Source organism: Eriocheir sinensis, chromosome 66 (genome assembly GCF_024679095.1).
Source record: "Eriocheir sinensis breed Jianghai 21 chromosome 66, ASM2467909v1, whole genome shotgun sequence".
Lineage (NCBI taxonomy): Eukaryota > Metazoa > Arthropoda > Malacostraca > Decapoda > Varunidae > Eriocheir > Eriocheir sinensis.
The window spans coordinates 9,814,053-9,833,066 of record NC_066574.1 but is presented as its reverse complement, the minus strand read 5'-3'; the positions used below and the strand labels follow the sequence as shown (position 1 = coordinate 9,833,066).

The 19,014-nt window shown below is 43.2% G+C and overlaps 1 protein-coding gene across 1 annotated transcript in view; it reads right to left on the bottom strand.

Moving 5' to 3' along the window:
- LOC126987848 (obg-like ATPase 1) overlaps positions 1 to 19,014 on the bottom strand; it is a 35,801-nt gene that overhangs the window by 15,990 nt on the left and 797 nt on the right. Inside the window, exons 2-8 of the mRNA XM_050845280.1 lie at positions 17,411 to 17,604; positions 16,779 to 16,835; positions 15,766 to 15,893; positions 14,831 to 14,922; positions 12,838 to 12,999; positions 12,197 to 12,294; positions 6,403 to 6,543 (exon numbers count right to left, since the gene is read on the bottom strand). Of these exons, the coding sequence (XP_050701237.1) occupies positions 6,403 to 6,543; positions 12,197 to 12,294; positions 12,838 to 12,999; positions 14,831 to 14,922; positions 15,766 to 15,893; positions 16,779 to 16,835; positions 17,411 to 17,595 (863 nt within the window). The 5' untranslated portion in view covers positions 17,596 to 17,604. The remainder of the gene's footprint in view (positions 1 to 6,402; positions 6,544 to 12,196; positions 12,295 to 12,837; positions 13,000 to 14,830; positions 14,923 to 15,765; positions 15,894 to 16,778; positions 16,836 to 17,410; positions 17,605 to 19,014) is intronic.

Below are 19,014 nucleotides of genomic sequence, written 5' to 3'. Positions count from 1 at the left end.
ACTATACCCATGGAAATTCTCACATTCTCTACGAAAGCCTATTTGATGTGGGTTTGTAAAGCCGGAGTATACGGGCCTTATCGCTAGCCCGTTAGTGGTGGCGTGGGCGGATTATTATAGAGACTTTGTAATGAATCTTGCTGCTGTGTTGAATCCTGAGGGTGCTGCAAACACAGTCCTGCCCGATAATACCAATAAAGTCTAGCTGCACTCTGCTACTACTCTCTCAGAGGAGCAAAATATATCACAAATGGATTAATGAGGGGATTTGAAATGACCTGGCTTACTACTTTACTGCTGGTTTACTACTTTGTTAATGCTCTTTCATGACACCTTCTTATAACCCAAACCAACTCCACAATCAAATATTCATTATAGGTAACAAATTGAGAGTATTTCCTTAATAGTTTTGATTCGTTCTTACTTAACGGGTCCACTACACCATTTCGTCACGGCCGCCATCTAACTCTAAAATCAAAACACTCCGTCCCGTTGTAGCTCTGGAATGGAATACCCAACTAACACTATATACGGGAGGGAAGGTAACTACTGAGGAAGGCCCAAGGGTGTTTTGATGGCAGGCAAGTGACGGGTAAAACGCTACTTCCCGGGTCTTGAAGGTCCTGAGACAATGGTGGGAAGGTTGAACGCCCGAGTGGCAGGCAGACGGACGGATGGGGACGGAAATAAGGCAATGGGAGAGGAAGGGAGTGAAAGACAATCGGTTGGAGGAAATGGATAGACTGGGTGAGGGTAGGCTGGATGGGGTGAAGGCCCGATGGATGGGTTCGGAATGCAAATGGGGAGGTGACGGGAGGGGAGCGCTAGATTGGCAGATAAATAATAGATTGATGAGTGAATACTTGATAGACAGCTTGATGGATGGATATGGAAGAAGAGGGAATGCAAGGGAAGAGGAATGGGGGAGAGAACAAAGAGACGATCATCCAAAGAGAAAGAAAAAGAGAAAAGAAAAAGAAAGAAGATTGGAGCCTCACATAGACGGTGGAGTGATGGATGAGTATACAGATAGACAGACGGAGACACAAGAAGGCTCATGGATGGGAATGGAAAGGGAAGAGAAAGGGAGAGGGAGTGAAAGACAGTCAGTATAGGGAAGAGAAAGGGAGAGGGAGTGAAAGACAGGCAGTATAGGGAAGAGAAAGGGAGAGGGAGTGAAAGACAGTCAGTATAGGGAAGAGAAAGGGAGAGGGAGTGAAAGACAGGCAGTATTTAAAAGGCAGGATTCCAGCGTCAAATAAAAGTCATGGACTGACTGATGAATTGGAAAAAAAAGTGAAGACAAAGATGAAGAAGAAGGAGACGAAGAAGCACGCCGGGGGTATACAAATAAGGTGCCCGATAAACAATAAACAACACCAGAACAGCTAACGAACCTACACTATACAACCGAACACTCCTACTAATTAAACTACGGATGGGACTGTCCTTATAACCCCCCCCCATCTCTCTCTCTCTCTCTCTCTCTCTCCTACCTTCGCCACTAACCCACTTCCTCTTCTTACTATACCTTTGATTAAAAAAATAAAAGAAGGAGAGGTAAGGGAGTTCTATAGGGATGCCTGTGCCACCGAGGATCACATTTTCGCGTGTCTGCGGCGACGAACAGACGCTACCAGAACCTCCCACCTGTCTCGGACCGCGGGGAAGGTAATCAACCACCTCGGCCAAGACACACGGACAGACAAAATAAGGAGGAAAGAATAAAAAAAAGTAGAAGGAACAGAAGATGGTGAATAATAATAATAATAGTAATAACAATAATACAAAGAGAGAGAGAGAGAGAGAGAGAGAGAGAGAGAGAGAGAGAGAGAGAGAGAGAGAGAGAGAGAGAGAGAGAGAGAGAGAGAGAGAGAGAGAGAGAGAGAGAGAGAGAGAGACGGATAGAGACGCAAATGTGTGCTGCAACGTCACACAAACATCATACAAGAAAAACAACATACGGAAGAACACACACACACACACACACACACGGGCACGCAAGACCGCCATAAAGGGACTCAGAATGCATGACACTGCGGCGACTTTCCACCTCGTAATGTAAAGCAATTCCATCGGTGCGCATGAGAGAGAGAGAGAGAGAGAGAGAGAGAGAGAGAGAGAGAGAGAGAGAGAGGGGGGGGTGGGGGGGTTATAAGGACAGTCCCATCCGTAGTTTAATTAGTACGGTGGCGGCCTCCCAGACCTCTCCCGGCACCCGCCATTACCAGCCGCCCGCCTCATCATTTCCCTGACAAAGGCTCTATCATTTGGATCCATGTGGCCCCTTAACCATCCCTAACTGCCCCCCTCTCTCTCTCTCTCTCCCTCTCTCTCTCTCTCTCTCTCTCGTCAACACATACCTGTTTTCCCCCTCTCCTACACGTCCTTTCCTCCCTGTTCCTTCCCTCTTTCTTTCCTTTCCACCCTGTCTCTTTACCTCCCTGCTTCTCTCCAACGCCCTTTCCTCCCTGTCTTCCTGTTCCTTCCTTTCCTTTCCACCCTGTCTTCTTACCTCCCTGCTTCTCTCCAACACCCTTTCCTTCCTCCTCCCTCCCTCCAAAAGGATAATCACAATGACAGTTCCTCCGCCGTCCTCTCCCCCTTCCCTTTATCTCACACGGGTCAAGATCATGCTAGTCCACAGCGGTTCTTATGGGCGGTATTCACGGGGGTGTGAGTGTTCGCGGAGGGCTTGTGGGCGCCAGGAACAAGTGTCGCTGTGGTGGGGGCGAGGCACTGCTAGAAACAAGGCTGGGCGACTTATTTATGTTCGGGGGGGAGAGGGAGCTTCAGAGGGGTTGGTGTAGAGGGAGGGTAGGATAGGGTCGGGGTGACGGTGGGATAGGAGGGAGGGTAAGGGAGGGGTGACGGTGGGGGTAAAGGAGGAGGGGTCTTTCACCTCTGAGGACTCGTTATTGTTATTGTTGCTGTCTGTCACTATTTAGTACTTCATAGAAATATTAAATACAAGAGGTAAAGCAATAAACCCAGTAAACAAATAAAGGTAAGTACTCTCATAATGCTGCCACTATGATGATCAACTTCCCAACGCAGGAGTTGACCAGTATGTTCCTTCCTCCACACGCATTTTCTCCTTTATACGACTTGGACGCTTTCAAGAAGGGAGTCTTAGGGCAGTGTTACTAAACATTTCGGCGCCCAAGCACACATATTTGACAAGGCTTTCGTAGGAGTTTTGGGCATTTCCAGTAGTAGTTCTACGGCCCTCCTGGAAGATAGCTTGATGGATGGATATGAAAGAAGAGGGAATGCAAGGGAAGAGGAAGGGGTAAGAGAGCAAAGAGACGATCATCTAAAGAGAAAGAAAAGATAAAGAAAAGATAAGGAAGATTGAAGCCTCACATAGACGAAGGAGCAACCATTCTTTTGTACCGTAAACCCATAAAAACACCCATTAGAAAGCGATTGATCTCCTTATCGGCCTTTGAAAATAGCTGATGTGAGGGGAGGAAGCGTTTGACAATACCGACCTTAATCTGTCTATCTATCCATATTCTATAAAGAAACACCTCCAACCAAAATCACCACCTCATCATTATAATAATTTGGCAACGCTGGGTTGGAGGGAGGGAGAAAGGGAGTGACAGGGGTGGAGGAAGGGAGAAAGGGAGTGACAGGGGTGGAGGGAGGGAGAAAGGGAGTGACAGGGGTGGAGGGAGGGAGATGATTGGCAATACGGCAAAGAAATGGAGAGTGACACTATATCCTTCTAATTCACTGCCATCCAACACGACACACACACTTGTTTCTCCGTCTACCAGCCACGTGTTTGCCGTCATGACCGTGTTCCCTTTTATGTCAACACGTCTGATTATTTTTGGGGGTAACGCCACGAATCTGTTTATGTTCACACTTATTTGCCTTTTTTTTCGTCTGATTATTTTTGGGGTAACGTCACGAATCAGTTTATATGTTCACTTTTGTTGTCTTTTTTTTCGTCTGATTATTTTTGGGGTAACGTCACGAATCAGTTTCTATGTTCACTTTTGTTTGCATTTTTTTTTTCGTGTGCTTATTTTTGGGGTAACGCCACGAATCTGTTTCTATGTTCACTTTTGTTTGCATTTTTTTTGTGTGCTTATTTTTTGGGGTAACGCCACGAATCTGTTTCTATGTTCACTTTTGTTTGCATTTTTTTTCGTGTGCTTATTTTTTTGGGTAACGTCACGAATCTGTTTCTATGTTCACTTTTGTTTGCATTTTTTTTCGTGTGCTTATTTTTTGGGGTAACGCCACGAATCAGAGTCTATGTTCACTTTTGTTTTGCCTTTTTTTTTGCATGTTTCGTTTTTATTTATTTATTTTTTTTTTTTAACGTCGCGTCTGTTTCTGTTTCCCAGTCACTTTTTTTTTTTTGTATCGTTACGTCTGTTTAAGTTTGATTTGTAATGCCGCTAATCTGTTTCAGTTTCCCTTTCGCTTTCTCCAGATTTTTGTATGTAGCCCTTTATGACTTTGTAACGATCCGGTTGTTTCCCTGTTCCCGTTTCCTCGTTTCGTTTCTTTCTTTCTCCTCTTTTTTTTATGCAACTGACAAAATCTGCTTCACTTTTTGTACCACCACAAGTTTGCTTCCGTGCTCACCAGCTTCATAAATAGCTATATTTTTGCAAGCAACTATATTTGTTCATCTGCTTGCACCGCCGCGAAACTGCTTCTGTGTTGATCTGCCACACATGTTTCGCTAGTCACATCTGTTAGTGTTTTTTTCGTTACGTCCCCTGCGTTTTTTATTTTTTATTTTTTTTACGTGTTCGCCTATAGCGCCGGTGGGCTTTCTTCAGGGGCCTGGTGGTCGGCCCAAGCTCGTCATGGCGCAGGCAATTTTTATAGTGTCCTCATTCATCAGTCAGCTGCATCGCTTTTATAGTGTTAGCTTTTTATTCAACCCAGAGTTTATCGCTACCCACAACACGAACTTGTATATCATTTTAATATCAGCCTCGTGTGTTTTGCTTTTAGTAACAATACATGCTTGTTTCTCTGCACACCATTCACATCTGTTTCCGCTCAGTTGTGTACATGGCAAGGGCAGCAACCTTTTTCACTCATGCGTGAAATAGCCTGTGCACGCGACTTCCTTCCACGAGTGAGGGAAGCGGCATTTAGCGTGATGTGAAATCGGGGTGACGTTGTTTCTCTCTTCACTAGTCGCTTATTGTTTCCGCTCAAATCCTGGACTCTTTACACAAGCGCTAACCTTCCGTCTACTTGTGCGTGTAACTGCTGGTATGGATGGGTCTCCCGTGTGTTGAAACACACACACACACAGAGAGAGAGAGAGAGAGAGAGAGAGAGAGAGAGAGAGAGAGAGAGAGAGAGAGAGAGAGAGAGAGAGAGAGAGAGAGAGAGAGAGAGAGAGAGAGAGAGAGAGAGAGAGAGAGAGAGAGAGAGAGAGAGAGAGAGAGAGAGAGAGAGAGAGAGAGAGAGAGAGAGAGAGAGAGAGAGAGAGAGAGAGAGAGAGAGAGAGAGAGAGAGAGAGAGAGAGAGAGAGAGAGAGAGAGAGAGAGAGAGAGAGAGAGAGAGAGAGAGAGAGAGAGAGAGAGAGAGAGAGAGAGAGAGAGAGAGAGAGAGAGAGAGAGAGAGAGAGAGAGAGAGAGAGAGAGAGAGAGAGAGAGAGAGAGAGAGAGAGAGAGAGAGAGAGAGAGAGAGAGAGAGAGAGAGAGAGAGAGAGAGAGAGAGAGAGAGAGAGAGAGAGAGAGAGAGAGAGAGAGAGAGAGAGAGAGAGAGAGAGAGAGAGAGAGAGAGAGAGAGAGAGAGAGAGAGAGAGAGAGAGAGAGAGAGAGAGAGAGAGAGAGAGAGAGAGAGAGAGAGAGAGAGAGAGAGAGAGAGAGAGAGAGAGAGAGAGAGAGAGAGAGAGAGAGAGAGAGAGAGAGAGAGAGAGAGAGAGAGAGAGAGAGAGAGAGAGAGAGAGAGAGAGAGAGAGAGAGAGAGAGAGAGAGAGAGAGAGAGAGAGAGAGAGAGAGAGAGAGAGAGAGAGAGAGAGAGAGAGAGAGAGAGAGAGAGAGAGAGAGAGAGAGAGAGAGAGAGAGAGAGAGAGAGAGAGAGAGAGAGAGAGAGAGAGAGAGAGAGAGAGAGAGAGAGAGAGAGAGAGAGAGGGGGGGACACCCTTGTAATACATGTGAAAGGAGTCAAATTCATACCCTGACATAATAAGATAAATACAGCTTTTCACCATCACCACCATCCTTAACACCCTCCCTCCCACACCGCCCCTCACTCCTACGCTCCCCCGCCAAATTCATACTATTCATACTCTGACATAACAAGATAAACACAACATTACACCATCACCACCGCCACTGTCATCACCACCATCCCTAACACCCTCCCCCCCACCTCTCCCTTACCCGCCCCCCGTCCCCCGCCGAGTCTTACCTGGTGGCGTTGAGCTCCTTGAGGGTGTTGGCGCGCTGCTCCTCGTCCATGTCCGCCAGCCGGAGCTCGAAGGCACCCGAGAAGGGGATCAGCATGGCGCCGGGGTCGTTGGTGTCGATCCATTCCTTGATCTTGACCAGCCTGTGGGGGAGGACAAGGAGAGGGGGGTGAGGATGGTGATGATGGTGATTGTGATGTGGGTGTTGAGAGTAGGCAGAGGGGTGATGATTATGACGATGATGGTGGTGAAGATAGCGATGATGGTGATGGGGGTGTTGGGAGATAGGGGGGTGGTGATGGTGATGATTGTGATGTGGGTGCTGGGAGGAGGCAGAGAGGGCTGGTGATTATGACGATGATGGTGATGAAGATAACGATAATGGTGATGGGGGTGTTGGGAGACAGGGTGGTGATGATGGTGATGATGATGATTGTGATGTAGGTCCTGGGAGGAGGCAGAGAGGGCTGATGATTATGACGATGATGGTGATGAAGATGATGATGGTGATGGGGGTGTTGGGAGACAGCGGGCTGGTGATGGAGATGATGATAATGGTGTTGTAATGTTGATGTTATACAAGTCATACAGCGCTGGAAACCAAAAGGGTGATGATGATAATGACAGTGATGATAAGGAGGACTATAACGATAGAAGTGCTGCAGGTGTTGTTACGTTGATGCTTCTAGTCATAGGACACTAGGGCGCAAAACTGTATGGTGGCTAAAGACGTAGGTTATACTTAAGAGAGGTTAATTTAAGGAATGGAGGCTCTTAAAGGATGATCTCCATATTTAGTGCTTAATGAAAGGACTGACACTAATTTTCGAAGTGGACATATATCCGTAACGAGGGAGTCAGGGCCAACCTTGTCCCGTCGTCTCAAATTAAGAGTTTAGACGAGGATTTTCTGGCGTTGAAGTCACTCTCGCTTTCTATTCTCTGATGTCACAGAAGCATAATGTTGATATATCTTTAACGTGAATGTACATAATCCAAACGAGGGTATTTTGGGAAACAACCTTAAGCCAAGCAATTACTCTTCTTCCTCTCAAATTAGACCAAACTTTCTGGCACTGGAGTCACTTTTGCTTTCTATTCTCGGATGTCACAGAAGCTCAATTTTGAAATATATCTTTAACATGAATGTATACGCTTCTAACGAGGCTATTTTTGGAAAGCAGACCATTACTCTCCTTCTTCTCAAATTAGACGAAGATTTTCTGCTATTAGTGTCTCTTACTTTCTATTCTTCAAGGTCGTGCACAGAAACAACATTTACGCCTGTCTTTAGCGTGACGATATACTCCTAATGAAGGTATTTTGGGAAACAATCTAAAGCCAGGCCATTACTCTTCTTCCTCTCAAATTACACGAAGATTTGGTATTAGTGCCAATTTTACTTTCTATTCTTGAAGGTCACGTAAGCTCCATCTACACCAGTCTAACGCGAATATAATCTTTACGAGGGTATTTGGGGACAGTCTTAAAGCATGTAATCACTGTTCCTTCTCTCAAACTAAACGAGGACTTTATGATATCAAAGTATTTGAAAACTGTATCACACTTTCCTTGTATATTACCGAAGCTCTATTTCAGTCTGTTCATTGTGGAGTCCTGTCACATAAGCTCCACGTTGGTCTAGTAATTAAGTAGCCCAGCACAGGATTTTGAACCAAGGCTTTATATATGAATACTACCAAGAGAATAATAAATGGCCTTGGGCAGGTCACACTAGGCACAGAACCAGGGGTTAAAATTTTCCGACTCCGACTCCGGGAAATTTTAAAGTTGCGACGCCGACTCCGACTCCGGCCCCCATGCCCCTCTTCCTCTATTGCAAATATTTTTTTTTTTTTACTTTTTTTTTTTAGATGCTGCCTGTAACGCCGGTAGACTCTTGATGGCCTTTTTCTTACATAAATTTACATCCAAATTACAAGTACTCTATATAGACAACACCTAGATAACTACATTACACGATAAATGATTACGCTAAGGAGTCGGAGTCGGGGGTATTTTTACTGACTCCGACTCCGGCCAAAAGTAGCCGACTCCACCGACTCCGACTCCACTGCCCTGCATAGAACTGATGACAGATGGACGACGAAAGAAGCGGTCGGAATAGATTGTTATCTTGCCGAGACGAAAACCAATGCAAACTTCAAAGTGTGGAAGCTCTGTGTGCGCTTGAACTATTTCTTTAAGGTTGTTTTCAAGTGTCCCTCACGGTAGTCTAGATCACTATAATATCGCCTTTGCGGTTATTATCTAACTTAATACGGAGTTCACCACCTGTTAGACCGCCTGTGTGCGATAAAAGACACCGACTACAGTTTGAAAGGACAGGAAGAGAAAATATAAACAAAGAAACGAGTCGTAATGTGTAAATTAACTGACCTACGAAGAAAACCCATTGCACCCTCGAATGAAATTTTATCCTCTTTCGGTAAGTGATTCTTGAACAACGAAACATCACATGGTGGCTCAAGAGTGGCTCGTTCTTGTGGTCCGCGCGAGCACCTAAACAGAACAGAAGGAAAAAGTGAAAGAAAACCAAAAAAAGGAGGGGGACACGTAAGCATTGCAACCCAGCACGACAAGCAATCCATCTCTTCCAGCCAAGGGCGTCCCCGTCACTCATATTGATGCACCGCGGGGAGACAGACGTGAGGGGGGAGGAGGAGGTGGATAAGGGGTCGCTACGTTAACAAGAGGGGGCGTGACGGGGCGGAGAGAGGCGGCGAGAGGGGAGGGAAGGAAGGAGTGGGAGTGGCGTATAAGGAGGGAAGGGGAGAGGAGGAACAAGGGGGAGGAGGGACATGGGACAGGAGGAAAGGGGAGGGGAAGCAACATACGAATGCGGGAGACACGACACGTCCCCAATTATCCTTGTGGCCGGTCGCTATCTAGTTACCAGGTCCGGTTTTAATGCGAAAAATAACGTACAATTTTGGTCCAATTACTTGCTCCGAGTCTTATTGCAGGGGCTTGGGGGACGAGGGGAGGCGGGAGGGGGAGGTGGAGGGAAGGACTGAGGGAAGTGGAAGGAGGGAGGGAGTGAGAGGAGTGGAAGGGGGGACTGAAGAATGTTCCCGTGTCCGCCATTACTCAGGTGACAACCACTAAGGAAGGGAAGCAATAAACAAGATGAAGGTTGGAGTGAGTGAAGAGAGGAGGGAGGGAGAAGGGAAAGGCGTGAGTGGGAGAGAGACGGAAGGTCGGAGAAGGGGAGGGGGAGGGAGTGAAGGTCGGAAAGGGAGAGATACGGAAATATAAGAGGGAAGGAAAACAAGAGTAGGAAAGGGAGATAAAGAAAGATGAAGGAGAGTGAGGAGGAGGAGGAGGAAGAGAAAAGGGGAAAGAGTGAAGGTCGGAAGGGGAGAGATAAGGAAGGAAAGGAAAGGAGGAAAACAAGAATATGAGACAGAGAGAGAGAGAGAGAGAGAGAGAGAGAGAGAGAGAGAGAGAGAGAGAGAGAGAGAGAGAGAGAGAGAGAGAGAGAGAGAGAGAGAGAAAGGCATGGAAAAGGGGAAAAAGAGGAGGAAGAAAATTAAAATCGGGGAGGGAAAAGAAAGGGAAAAACATATGAAGGAAAGACGAAGCTTGAAGAAGGAAACCATGAAAGGAAAAGATGAAAAGAGTGGTGGAAGGGGATATGGGAGGGAGGCAGTAAGAGGGAAGGAAGGAGGTGGGGGGTGGGGGGGGGGGAGGGAGGAGAGGAGGGGTACCTGCGTGTTCCTACGTATAAACAAACTGTCCCCAGCCGCTGCCTGACCAATCCCCGCCCTGGACCGGCCCCGCCCACTCCGCCCCCTCGGCTAATCAAGAATCACTCCCCTCTGCCCTCTTCTCCTCCCTTTTCTTTCCATTTTCTCCACCTCTTCCAAGTCCTACTCAGCTTTTCCGCCTTCCCTCTTCATTTTCCCCTCTTCCTTCCTCTTTTTCTTCTTCACCAATGTCTATTCCCTCTTCCTTCTCAACCGTACTCTCCTTTTTCTTGCTGTTTCCTTCTCTTCCCTCTCTCCTCGCCTGTACCCTTCCTCTTCCTCCCCTTCCATCTTCTCTGTTGCATCACACTCTCCCTCTCCTTCCTCTTCCTCCTTCATCGGTCTCTTCTTCGTCTTTCCCTTGCACCCTTCTACATCTTCTATTCTTTTTTCCTCTCTCCTTCACCTATCTTCTGCCTCCCCTTTCCTCCTCCACACATCCGTCATTCCTTCCTCATCTGCCCCTCTTCCTCTCCTCCTCCGTCCCCTCCATCTTGAACTTCCCTCCCCCTCCAACGCGCCATCTTCCCATTCCTTCCTCCTCCACCTCTCCTTCATATTCCCCTTCCTTTCTCCTCCTCCTCCTCCTCCTCCTTGTGGTAACTCCCTTAAGCGCTCGTTCACATGACTGACAACAGAAGCTAATTACTCCCTTGCCCCCCACCCAATTTTGTCCCCCCCTCTCTCTCTCCACACCCACTCGCCACCCCCCTACCCATCCACGCACAAGCATCCCCCCCACACCCGCACAAACATCCACAACCCACACAACATTCCTGCAGGCTAATCAGAAGAAGCCATGTGGTGTGTATTATAAACATTGGCTGGCCTCAGAGTATTCCCCTAAGAGGCAGGAATCTTTGGTATGAAAAGGAGCCAGTGTCAAGAACTTGGCAGTGGGAGTGTCCTACCTGTTCTGAGCCACGTGTTTACAGCAGGTGCATCTCATCAGCAGAATAGCAGTGCTTTCTGATGTAAGGGAAGAAGACTGATCAAGAACACTGACTGTCTATTAAGAGGATTACTGGCTTTGTTGATCTTCTTGACTCGCAATGAGGAGCTGAATTACTCAACATTTTGCTCTAAGCTGTCAAATCTTTGGAATAATTCTTTTCCAGTGCCTTTGTGTTTGTGAATCCATAATTGGAACAAACTTCTGCATCAAGTTTGGAGTTTACTTTTGTACCTGTTGCTGTGTGTGAATCACTGAGGGGAGAAATCATAAGCTAAAGAATAATATTCTTACAAAATGTAGGTCACTGATTAAAAGATAACAAGGATACAAACTCTCTCTCTCTCCTCCCCCCTTCCCATGGTGTTTGAACCCTGTGTACTGGCAACAATCACATTAGTTACCAACATGAAATAGATACAAATTGAAGATCATAATACAGCATCTCTATGACAGTCAAATTATGTCTTTGGTGTGTCAAGGAACAGATGTATCACAAGAAATGGAGGAAGCAAACCACGATAATGAAAAAATGTAACCAAAAGTAGTACTTATGTGTTCCTAAAGCCCACAACTACACCAGGGGACAACTGTTAACAGTGACACAAGCAGATTGAGATAACTGTCCAAATAGATGAGTCTGTGTTGTCAAGGTCCAAATAAATAAGTTTGTGTTGTCAGGGTCCAAAGAATACTTAAGTGAAGATTAATTACTACCAACATCTATATGAACTAATCTAAATACATTTGTAACCATGTTTAATTTTTCAAAATTAATGCATACATCTTAAGTCATCCTCCTTCAGTAAGCATTGGCCTTTCTGTGTGACACTGATGGGATGGGGTTCATGACTATATGGATGTCTGGTTCATATGGTTTTGTCAGTCTTCCTTACATCATCAAGAGGTATATCATAAAAAAAGGTTCATATAAATATTAAGCATTGAAAAAAAAAAGCACTAAAGCAGCAACAATGTGATGGGAACTTCTGATATAAAGTTAATTTTGCTGTGACATTCTTTTGAAAGGCAAAAAGGGTTATTCCAAATGGTGAACTTCTGGGCATTACTTACCACTTGTTCTTTCTCCTGATGTAGTCCTTCTCAGACAGGTTCACGAGGTAGATCATGGGTTTACTGGTGATGAGAAGATGCCTGTTCAGTACCTCAATCTGAAAAAGAAAGAGAGATGGAAGATTTAGTAAGATTATTGTGTATGTACGTCTTTCTTGGTGCTGGGACCATTCATTACCAGGGCTTTTGCTACCAGACATTTTGTTACTAGGCAACTCAAAACCAGGATGTTTTATTACTAGGACAAACGTAACTACACTGGTAATGAAATGTCTAGAAGTGAAGGGTCAGATTACCATCTTTCTCATCTAAATACAAACCAAACATATGCCTGATTTTTCATAATAGTTACTTCCACCTCCAAACCAAAATCTCAAACCTTTGAACAACAAATTATCTGACTTCTTTGTACATAAAACTAGGTTTCTTTCCTCCTCTAAATGCAGTTATTTTCGTGTTTATAGAACCAGCAATTCCTACATCATGTTTGGTACAGTTAATAAGATTATGGTGATGATAATAAGAGTGGTGGGGGAGGTGATGATGACAATGAGTGATGAGCCTTCACTACCTAAATCAGTGCTTAAATCTATGGTGAGTCAACTTGCCTCACTCCCCTTGGCTGCCTCTGTGCCACTCACCTCTTTGGTATCCCAGTCACCAAACCGAATCTGCTTCTTCTCTTCCATCAGCATGTGTCGGATCTTACACACACAGTCAAACTCGGGCTTCAGCTTCTTGTCTCCACCACGCTCCACCAGTTTAAACATTTTCTCATACACACTCTCAATATACTCAATGTCCTGTTGAGGAAAGAGAGGAATGGTTACTAAAGTAATACTAAAGATAGGATTTTTCCTTAGATTTATCAGAAATATAAGTGAGACATGAAAAAATAAATGATATACTGATGCATACCCAAGCAAAAATTGGCTGTGGGGCAGAGCCATCTTAAACCTAAATTTCTTGAACTATGCTTCATTTGGTCATCTCTTAAGGGACAGTGTTTATACAATTATATTTTTTGAGAGTGGAAAGTTACACATTAGGATGTGGGGAGATTTGAGCAAGGTGTCTGCTTTTCTACTCTAATAGATTTCCATTTTGAGCTTGCATGTCAGTCTTATTATTCTCTGAAAGAACATGCTCTAACTGTAACTGTGAGGCAGTTTCCAACTGCTGCCAAAAAATGTTTATTTTTGCTAGCTTGTAAGGACACAACTCCATACCTTACATTCATACCTACTCTCTACTAAGATAAATGAGGTGGTGGAAAGAATGAGAAGCAGTCAAAGGAATCATCTGGTTAAGGTTTTACTCCCTGAACATGTCAGCTATGATGTGAGTGTGTTAGCTCCAACACCACCACAGTGGAGAGATAATTCTAGGCATTGTGCACATTCTGTCCATGGTGGGTATAAGATAGTCATGAGTGAGGGGATATGCAAAAAACGATGCTGAACAAAAATGAAGTAACTTAGAGAAGGTGGGATGGTCAAACTGAATGAGTGAAGAGGACAATAGTGGTGGAGGGAATCTTATCAAGGAAATAAAAACAACTAATTCCTAAGAGTGAAATCAAATACAAAAAACAAAGAATGGAAATTGAATACAAAATAACAAAGAGTGGAAATTACAGACAAATGAGATGACACACAACAGACTGGAGTGGAGGAACTCAATAGGATATATTGCATAAAAAAATGTTTCACATTTTTTTTCTCCAAAAATAACTCCTCTCTCCAAAACCTGAGGTCCTGCCCTACGATGGTGGCTGATTACCTTGGAGCTGCCAGGTTCTCACACAAGGATATCCCAGGACAGAAAAGAAGAGTAAGCGCAAGCTGTGTCTGAATGCATGATACGACATCTCACGGGGTGATCATTTCTCCTGACTTAAATGTTCACTTGCTTCTTCACTTTTTTTACTGACGCTACCTTGAGAAAAGTAATTTGAAAGGATGATGATTATTACCATGAAACAAGTATTATGTTCATATAAATACTTAACACATAATGATGATAACAGTTTACTCTTTTAGGAGAAGATATATCCCCCATTTAAAGAAAACCAGACTTTATAATTATATAAACAGTATAATATCAAACTGCTCTTTCTTAAAAAAAATAAATAAATAAATAAATAAATAAATAAATAAATAAAATAAATAAATAAATAAATAAATAAAATAAATTACAAACAAATTATTTATCTATATAACTAAATAATAATAATAACAATTCCTGCAAGGCAACGGTGCAATCTACTTAACATGGCAGTAATGTGACTCTAAGCTCTGGATGTAGCAGCACCTCTCTGTGGGGCACTGACAGTGAAAGCTTGTCTTGCACATTAAGGAAATCAAGAATATTTTACACCACTGCAATACCATTATAATTTACTTGTGATAAAAGCTTCTTTATAATGTTACTGAAGAAGCCCACGAGCCCACAAAAAGGAAGAGAAAAGAAAAGAAAAAAAAAAAGAAAAAAAAAAAAAAATGCAGGGAGGATAAATTCAAATCAAACTGAATCATGACAAAAAAGCACTGGAAAAATCAGCTACACAGAACATTCACAGTGTGCAGTTTGCAGGTCTGGCAGCACCAACACCTCCTCCAGGCCTCGGCTCACCTTCAGGCGCAGTTCGTCCAGGATGATCTCCAGGTCCCTGACAGGGTTGATGTCGCCCTCCACGTGGGTGACATCATCGTCGTCAAATGCACCTACAGAGAAAGGGAGTCAATGTAGGGCAAAGTAGGAGGATAAAAAGAGAAGGGAGAGAAACAAAGAAAAGGAAAAGCTTATTATTACTATTAATATTATTAGTGCTATTATGAGAAAAAGTAGGTAGAGAGACATGAATGCAGACACTATTTGCTGCGGGTTAAGCATCTCCCAAACACCTGAGACGCCAAAAGAGAGAAAATGAAAGTGAAAGTGATGAGACAGAACAAAAATGAGGACAAGAGAATACAGAGGATAACAGAAATGGAGGGCATGAGGGATAGGGTAAAAAATGTCTTAAAATACACAAAAACGTACAAAAAGATAAAGTAAGAAGTAGAAACAACTCTACTAAAATATTAGCTGCTTAATTACAGCAGTTAAATCACCTTAAATACATTCACTGCATAACATTGGGCTGAGTAGTTAGAATATATCAAGCAGATGCTAAACAGATGGAAAAAAAAAAAAAAAATGTGGTGATTATATATAGCCTACCAGGTACGTATAAGCAAGTAGACTTAAAATTCATACAAGCTGTGAATATTTGTGCTATAAAACAAATGCTGAAGTAAGAATTTTAATAAAAGTGAAAATATAACAACCTGAAAATAAACATGAAAATAAAGAACAAAATAGTAAGAACATGGCCATGCATCACAACTACATACATTGAAATTTGCATGTTAAAAAATGATCGTGTATGCTTATGAAAAGGAGGGAAAAAAGAGAGATAGATAAACAAAGGGGGGGAGGCACTTTATGAAGGCAAATGAACAACTAGAGTTGGTAAGTGATGTCTGGAGCAAGTCAAGCAAAATGGAAGAGCTGTGTTGCCTTACGGGTGAGGTGGAAGAGTGCATCACAGGCCTTGATGTGGGAAAGGAAGGCATTCCCAAGGCCCTGACCCTCGGCAGCACCCTTGACCAGTCCAGCGATGTCAGTCACATTGAGGAAGGCAGGCACCTTGCTGTGGGGGGGGGGTTAGGGCATTAAAACAGATTCATAACCTGTGTCCATCACATCAGGAGGTTTCCAAGAATTAGGCATGAATATTATCACATCAGACAATAGTAAAGTAAGAAGCAAAGAGTTCACCAACTTTAGTTTATAGATAAAATTTTCAATCCCTTTTTTTTTAGAGAAAGGAAACACAAATACTAGTTCAATGTCCCTATGGAAAATAATCATATCAATTAAATGCAAAAAGATATATAAACCGACTAATAAAACAATTGTAAATTCATGTGTGATAAATAAAATGCAACTGCACCTCAAAGAACAAAACTGTAAATAGCTGATATTGATCAATGTTTCAAAGTTTATAGAATTGGAATGTTTAACAAACATGAATTGTTTATAGTACACAACATAATTGAAGAGCTTAAAATTATGTAAAATTATAAAGCAGAGATAATGATAAATTCAATACATGCACATAACACACATGAAAATGCACACACTACTTCAGATGTGTTCCTTATTTTTCTCAATAAGCTAAAAAATATTATGTCTAGTAGACACATTAATGCTGACAGGAAATCAAAGTAGTTTCTACTCAGCACATTTTTTGTTACATTGTAAGAAAAATGAGCATATGATAAAATCAATTTTCTGTTCAGAAAAAGAAAGAAACTTGGAATCAAATATTCACTCTGTGCATAGATTATACAACTGAGCTGCAGAAAACTAGTTAATGAAAAACAATATTTAAATAAAATCTAAAGATCCACTGACCACTCCCTTCATTAAGTCTTCCATCCATACTGCAACCCAACCTGACCACAGACTGGACCATTCTTCCCAAGTAACAATAAACCTCAGCTAAGGAAGACTCACATTGCAACAGACTCACCTGACAGGCTTGTGGAACTCAACCAGGTACTCGAACCTTGCATCAGGCACAGGAACCCTACGTGCAGAAGAACTCAATGGTTAGGGACATCCATTGGTGAAGAGTGTGTGTGTGTGTATTTGTAACCACATTTGCTTGCATAATTGCATGTGTGTCTGTGTCATTTATACACTCATATCTTTTATCACAGTGTACAAAAATATGAATGGTGATAGGTTATAAAAACAGTAGCAGTTATGAAAGGTGCAATATCTAAAACCAAGGCAGTATATATAATGTATATTAGGATGACTGAAAATGTATTTGTGATAAATAAAAAATAAATAAAGATAAATAAAAAATAAAAACTCGTATACGGTATGAAAATAAATTTGTTCAGTCACACCCACTTAGAATAAGGTTGGTCTTTGTTAGTTATTCTGGCAAATCACATACATTCATGACATTCTGCTAAAACTCGAGATGCAAATAACAAGACTTGATGCACCAGCTTATGATTCCTCCCAAGAAAAAAATCACACATCCACACATATAAAATATAGCATATATATTACCTTCAGTGACTGTCACCTCATACAAACAATCTATGACACCTTGAGTAAGAACACAAAGGTACACTGGTTGGCAGATACTTATTTTCATTAGGATCGATGGTGCAGAAGGGAAAGTTCTCAGCCGTAGCGGAAGACTTGGTGAGCACATTGAAGAAGGTTGACTTGCCCACGTTTGGCAGGCCCACGATGCCCACCTTGAGGTTGGTGCCCACACGGCCAATCAGGGGCTTGGGCTCAGGGGCGGCTGGCTTTTTGGGTGGCATTTTAGGTCACTGGAATGCATATTTGAATACTGTTATGTGCTAAATTCATTCTAGGAAGGCACTATCTTTTGCATCTTATAAAGTTATTGACATTTTCTTTTCAAAATCCTATAAATATTAGTTAAGGATGTTAGATGAATAGAAAAAGAAGAAGAAGAAGAAGAAAGAGAAGAAGAGGAAGGTTTCTCTCATGATTGATGTGATTTAACATGCACCTCTGTGGAGCAGTGGTTAGCGTGCCTAGCTACGAATCTGCGGGCCCAGGTTTAAATCCCAGCCCAAGCAGTCAACATGCAGCTTATCAAGCTGTTCATCCTCCCTTTCCAGTTGGTCAATAAATGGGTACCTGGGGAAATCTGGGGAAGGTAATCTACGGCAATCCCGGACTTTATGTTGGCCCTTATCTCACAGGGTAATGGAAAGGAAAGTGTCAACCAATTTGGTGTTATGTAAACTTGGATGCTCAAGGGCAAACTTAATCACATTAATTCCCCTCACACTGTCAACTCTGGGAGTATGAGGCACATCAAGGTGTAGGGCACGGCTACTCAACTATTATGAGCAAAGGTCCCGTTAGACAAGTTCAAATGTATGCAGAGATCCGGATAAATATTGTAGCTGGACCCCAGGCTCCAGGAGTAGAAAATGTATAATTAAATAACATGAAGGTACTGGCAATGGATTCTTGGAAGTGTATTTCCTCGACTGATTGTGGGCCTTACAGTCAGTCCAGGAAATACACTTGCAAGAATCCATCGCCAGGACTTTCGTGTTATTTAACTAAAATTTTCTACTCCTGGAATCTAGGGTCCAGCTACAACACTCAAAAGGTCTGGAATCAAACCGCAGGCCGCCAGTTGAGTAGCTCTGGTGTTGGGGATTGCCGTGTAAAGAGTAGCCTACTAATTTTAAGACACTGAGTGTTTATTTACAGTCAAAATATGATGCTTTATATTTTGGATAGTTTTATTTCCAGAAATCACTAAATGATTGACTTCTCAATGCCTGAGGTGCATCTGCCTCGGCCCAGCTCACACTTGTTATCACCGAGCAGCATAGTGGACCCACCCCCACCACTGCCCCATCCTGTCCCGTGCTGTGTATTTCCACTGCCCCACACTGCATGCTGAATAAATTTAGACTAACCCAACCTAACTTAACTTGACGTAACCTACCTAACGAGGGGCTTCACTCCCCAGACCCTCTAAACGGGGAGGCTTCGCCCCCCTTGACACCCTAAAGGGAAAGCTTCGCCCCCTCAACGCCCCCTAACGGTAGAGCTTCACCCCCTTTGACCCCGCCTTCTATTTATTGGATGTCATTCAATACTGTGTAATGCCAGAATTTTCTCTTTTCTATGTTCCACACGATCACAGTGTGTAACGAAACACACGAGAAATTAATCCAGACAAGGAAAGG